At 48.8% G+C, this 6,000-nt stretch overlaps 1 protein-coding gene across 8 annotated transcripts in view; it reads right to left on the reverse strand.

Annotated features, from left to right (window-relative positions):
- Window positions 1–2,812, reverse strand: part of LOC138848811 (uncharacterized) — a 546,369-nt gene extending 543,557 nt beyond the window's left edge. For 7 of the 8 annotated variants that reach the window (XR_016230334.1, XR_016230333.1, XR_016230336.1 and 4 more), the window contains exons 1-2: window positions 2,338–2,812; window positions 1,865–1,944 (exon numbers count right to left, since the gene is read on the reverse strand). Coding sequence is in view for 1 of the 8 variants with exons in the window: in XM_089327628.1 (XP_089183754.1) it covers window positions 1,865–1,944; window positions 2,338–2,655 (398 nt within the window). In the remaining 7 variants the exon portion in view is untranslated. Of the gene's footprint in view, window positions 1–1,864; window positions 1,945–2,086; window positions 2,296–2,337 lie in introns of those variants that run through there. The other variant, XR_011386918.2, reaches the window with a different exon arrangement.
- Window positions 2,813–6,000: the final 3,188 nt, after the last annotated feature.

Below are 6,000 nucleotides of genomic sequence, written 5' to 3' on the forward strand. Positions count from 1 at the left end.
AGAATGTGCTTGCGGTTACTGAACAATGCATTCTCACGCTAACTGGTGAGTTAAGTGTCTGGGTAGAAGCTCTTTACGGAAACATCAGCTTTGTTCTTGCGTCCACACAACTGTGAAAATAATCATGCACCGCCATCATTGGCAGCGTGTGATCCAGCAAGCCCTGGGTTCTGGAGTTTTAAGGCTCGCACCAACTCCCATTCCTATCCTCCACAGTGAAGAGCAATCTTAGTCCTTTTTGTCCCAGTGGCATTTCAAAACCTGAGAAGCAGGATGATCAGATGAAGGGCCATTCCTGCCAAATACCATGGTGCAAAAAGGTTTTTTTTAGTAAGGATGAAGTGAATTGGATTAAAAGTTGCTTTAGTAATAAACAAGGAAAAGTAGAGGAAATTCAGCTTAATCAAATAAGTACGAGTCACCTAATGTATGTCGCTTTCAAAGGGAAGGAGAAAAAAAGAGGTATATGCCTTACTCCAGATGGTTCTTTCAGAGGGCATAACAAAAGTCCAGAATCAAGAACCCATTCATTTGAAAGGTATGTGTACAGAGAAGATATAATAATAAGTGCTGTGAAAATACGCGAGATTATTTTTAGTATCAGCATTTTCTTCTCAGGAGAAAAAGCAACTCACTCTGCTAGGAGGTACAGGAGTTACATGCCCATTAGCAACCTCTCACACTCAAAGGGCTGAACACACTTCAGTATGTAGAAGTGCAAGTGGGCCTGGTTCTGTTGCCCTGCTCTCCGCTTAAACGCACCAAGCCAGTCTTGCTCTGGCCAACAGGAAGTCCTGCGCTGTGATTTTTCCCCCAAATACGATGCAGACGGGTGTTAAGTAAGGTTCTGGAAAGGGGAAGCCCGAAAAACAGCAAACCACTGAATGCACTAAACGTTAACAACCACCAAGAAGTTTTATTGGAAGGAAAACTGAGGTGAACTTGAAGGACCTAAGGATTTGTTTCTCCTCGCTACAAAAGAATTATGGCAGTTGCAAGCCAACGATGCTTGAAGGATTCTGCAGGAGAAACCATCTTTTCTGGGAACCCAGGGAGGCCCCTGGGCTGCTGGTGCACCGTCCTCTATTATTTTTTCCCCTGCGTTGCCTTTGTTTTCCTTTCCTCATTAGTACCAACCTTAGCACAAAGGTACCAACCTTAGCACAAAGGCACGCACTTAAAAACCCCTGCAGAAGTGAGTTCCGCCCTAAGGAGAAAGAGTGACCCTCGGGGCCACAAAGCTGGGGAAAGTCAAACGTGGGTTGCTCTGACAAGGTCAGCCTTTGGCAGGTGACCCCTAGCGCGAGTTCTCCACCGGAAGGCCGGGTCTGAGAGATCCACGAGGGTAGCAGACCAGGGAAGGGGGACGAGACGGAGGGCAGGTGGTTGGGGACGGCGGGTGGGAGATGGAGGGGACAGATGCTGAGGATGGAAGGCGGTGGCTCTTCGCGGGGCCACCCCGTCCAGCACACCCGCACTTCTCGCGGGGTCACTGGCCGGCCCCACCTCCAGGACTGGCAGCGCGCTCAGCCTGGGCTCGGGATGCGGTGGCGCAGGGCGAGCGCGCACAGGGTGCCGCCGGCGGGGCTGGCGCAGCCGGGGAGGACCTGACCCCCCCAGAGGCGACAGACAAGCGCCAGGCCTCCCCCACCCCGGCTCACCCCACCCCTTCTTCCCCAAGGCTGGCGGCGGCAACAGCAGCAAAGCTACAGAGCCACAGCGTCACTGAAACCCAAACGGAGCCCAGCTGCGCCGGGGGCAGGAGGAGGGGGCGGGGGGCGCGGGGCCGACGGGGGCGGGGAGGCGGCGGCGGGGGCGGCGCGCGCGGCCGCCGCGCCCGGGGCCCGCGGCCGGCGTCACTTACCCGGGCAGGGCGCGGGGGCAGCTCGGCCGACTCCTCAGGGCCCACGGCGGCCGGGGCCGGCGGGCGGCGCGGCCCGGGCGCTGCCAAATGTAAACAATCCGCCATGATTGCTTTGTTTAGCTAATTGAACCTGCCGCCGTCGCCCGTGCCCGGCGCTCCTCGCGCCCGGCGCTCCCCTTCCCCCTCGCGCCCGCGCTCATTTATTTATTTGTCTCCCCCCACCTCAGCCTTTTCCCTCTTTCTTTAGTCTGAGGAGCTGATTTTGGTGGAAGTCGAGGCAGTTGAGTGGTGGGTGCGGGAGTGCGGTGGTGGTTTTTATAAATACAGGTGAAATAACACCCAAATCGCAGGCTGAGGTGCAGTTGCTCAATAAGGAGGAGGCTGTTGCTCGCTTTCCCTCCTGCTCCCCCCAACCCCGCCCCGCCCGAGTCCTAGAGAATTCTTTGTGGAAAGTGCCAGAAAAATAGGTGCACCTCAGAGTCACCCTTCTCGCCGAACTCGCTGGCACCCGAGTGCGCGGCCGGCCGAGACTCAGCAAAGGAGCGGGCTCCGTCGTTTACTTTGAAAACCTGAGCTCTACGGCACGTCCGACTGCAGACGGGGCGCACCGCGTAGCCGCAGCCACGCCGGGGCCAGAGTATCGCGGCGCACTCCGTGGGGGGGCTGACCTGAGGCCCCGTTTGGCTCTTTCGAGAAAACGCTGGGGTTTGACCCAAGCGCGGGATCCAAACCCGCGCCAACACAGCGGAAAGCTCCCACAGGAGCTGCATGGTGCAGCCTCGGGTTTGCATTTATTATTGGTCCTGATAAAACTTGCACAGGGACTGGCGTCTGCCGAGCCAGGCTTGGGCTCAAGGCCCGGCTGCCCCACTTCACATCCAGTTCCCTGCTAATGCGCCTGGGAAAGCAGCAGCAGATGACCCAAGGGCTAGGATCCCTGCACCCATGTAGAACACTCAGAGGAAACTCCTGACTTCTGGCTTCAGCCTGACACAGCCCTGGCTGTTGGAACCATTTAGGGAGTGAAGCAGCGGAGGGAAGATCTCTAACTTTTCCTTTCAAATAAATATCAAATTTAAAATGTTGCACAAATAGTGGGGAAAGGATAGATTCTAAAAGTATGAATTACGCTTAAAACTTGAAGAACTATTTAAATCCTGGTGGGAGGGAGGTCAGCATCCCTTGATATGTGTCTGTGGATACAAACACATTTGACTACTGGTTTCGACTATGGTTAATGAAAGTGTCAGTTCAGGCAGACAGGATAAGAGGGTGATCCACAGCAGAAAAATTTTAGGATTATGGCATCATTTATTTTTAAAAAGTACTATTCCTAGCTCAGTTCTGTTTATAATCATCATATAAATGATGGCTAAAAGTGATACTATGTCTTAATTCAGAAGTTATCTACATCTTCAAGTAAAACTGTGCCTCTTAAATTATCAGTATTAATCTCATTGAAAGAAGTGATTGCCTTGTGCTTATTTCTGTGTGGGGAAAACACTATTGAGTAATGTCACCCTCAGAAGTTAACGTCAGCCATTTATAGGTCACATAAGATATTGATTATGTGAGTGAGGGGCCATCTGGTCCAATCCAGAGATCTGAAATAATGAGTATTTACCACTGTGACAAATGTTTTAACCATTTGGTTGATGACTGGATAGATGTTCAAGCATTCCGAGTACTTACGGAGAGAAAGGAGTGGTATTGCCATGCCATGAAAATGACCCCAGTCAAATCTCATATTTACACATGGCTTTAGTCTGTTGCCTCAGGAAAGTTCATTGTAGGGTGTTTTCCCTGAACACTTGTGTTCTTCTCAATGCCAACTTTTACAAATTTTCCCAAATTGTATCTTAAACCTGACCTTATGAAATCCACCTTGATATTTACCTTTTCCCAGTGATTGTGCTGTGTTTCTCTTGGCACCAGATATGAAACTTTTGAGCCTCAGAACTGGTGACCAAGGCCCTCAAGTAGGGGACTGATTACTTGTACCAAGTTTGTGGAGTAAGTATTCTATTGTACAGAAATTAGACTTCAGGAGGCACAGTTTTGACTTAAAAATTAGGGGAAAAACAAATGTGCATTTCATTAATTTATTTATAAGCATATGGCCTGCTTGTGTAGAATTGCTGATCCGTGGTGCCATTAACTTTTTCTAACACATATAATTTTGTATGTTTGCACTAATTCCCTGCCCATCCTTAGGTTCATTTCATGTGTCACTTGCAGTGAACTGAGATTTCATTTGGAAGCTGGAAGAAGAGGTGCAGGTGGAGCTGCTCTTGAATTCATTCCATATTCTTTCTCTCATGAGCCAGGCAAGATCGCATTATAGATTTGCTTGTGCTATTTTTCCTTATAAGTTAATTGTGTTCTCTATATCCGTCTAGCTCACAAAATGTTACATACCAGAAACTCATTGAAAATATTGGAAGTTGGAACAGCTAGATTCTCTCTTTAGGCTCTGAGAGTCGATTGTTACCTTTCATATAGGCAAGGGCCTGGCCATGTGGATTGCTTGGCTCACTAGGCAGTATAATAAGCAGTTACAATACGGGTTGTCCTTTTGGACTGTTCCTTTTTGGAATTCAGCTGTCAGTCTCCAAAGAAGGCAAGTCTAGACCATCCTGCTAGGGAGAGGGGCCCTTCTACCAGCAGAATGCAAATGCGTGACTCACTCCAGTCAACACTACGTGGAGCAGAATAACTATCCACTCACTTCCTTGAAACTTGATAATAAATCATTGTTTAAAGCCACTAACTTACAGGGTAATCATAGACAACTGATATAGCTTTCAAAGATTAAACTCATATTCACGGATACAAAATTTTCAAGGAGACATGTGGTAGAAGAAAGATGTGGGGAGCAACCCGGACTGGACTAAGTTACTGGAATTAAGACTTATTCTATGCATCTGCTCTCCCACAATATGGCGCTGGGAGAGGAGAAAACAGCTTCTACGCAGCTGCCTCTTGCCAACTTGAGTGATGACCTCCAGGAGCTGATCCTGCTCCTGATTGGAGGAGAGCAGTGTACTCGGCATGTGGGCAGCCGAGTTGGGATTGGTGGAGGAGGACTATAAAGGAGGAGAGAGACAACATGCACCAGGAACATCTAAGGGGAACACCTGTGCAGCCCCCGAGAGAGCCGGCCGGCAGTGTGCCGCTCCCCTGCGGAAGTGGGGAAAGTGGCCAGGGGGAACCGCCCTTCCACGGAGGTGGAAGGGTCAGTAGCCAACCCGGGAGGAACCAGCAGCAAACCCGGGCAGGGCCAAGCAGACAAAAGAACAGTGCAGGGTCCTGTGTCGTTCCTCCACGAAGAGGGGGAGTGACAGAAAGAAACTAAAAAACTGGCCTGGTAGAGCTTCACAGAACTAGAACTTCATTTGTCACCTTTCAGAGCTCAATGACATGGTCACTTCAGTGATGTAAGAGCCGTGCTGGAGATACCACTTTGGAATTTACGATCTCTGAGGCTGTGAAAGGTCAGACACAGGCTCTGCAGTTGAGCTGTCTTGTATTCAAATCCCAGCTCTGCCTCTGGTAACAGGGCCGAGTAAAGGAACATGATTTCTCCCCAGTCACTGGGACTTCAGAAATTAGGCATATTTAAAATATACAGTTGCCCCAGGAAATTACTCAAGTAAGACTGAGAAGAATTGAGTGACATAGAAACGTTGGATTCAGACACAAACTCATTACATGAAAGTAGTTATCTGGTTGCCTTTATGTGAAGTTACCTCCATTTGTCCAGTAATCCTTGTTTGTGAATTAGGCACCTAAGGGCCTGGATCCTGTGAAATGTTATTTGTTTCTCTGTATTTGTATCAAATATAAACACAAACTCACACGCATGCCAGTTATCCAGACTACAAATGGGGGGTTGAGGAAAGGCAAGAGAGTAGACGTATCAGCATGGAAAAGGACTGAGTTTGCTAAACCTGAGAACTTGAATACTGCTTTGTCTTTAAAAGATGAATTCTCTCAGACCCCTAAATATGCAAAGGTGTTACACAACCATGAAACAGCATCCACACATTTACAAATTAAACTTAATCAAATCTATAATGCTAGTAAGGTCTAAATTAAGCACATTAATTGAATAAGATGTCATTTTATCAAAACTT

This window comes from Oryctolagus cuniculus, chromosome 2, assembly GCF_051225735.1.
Source record: "Oryctolagus cuniculus isolate XC-2025 breed Fujian yellow rabbit chromosome 2, ASM5122573v1, whole genome shotgun sequence".
Classification (NCBI taxonomy): Eukaryota; Metazoa; Chordata; class Mammalia; order Lagomorpha; family Leporidae; genus Oryctolagus; species Oryctolagus cuniculus.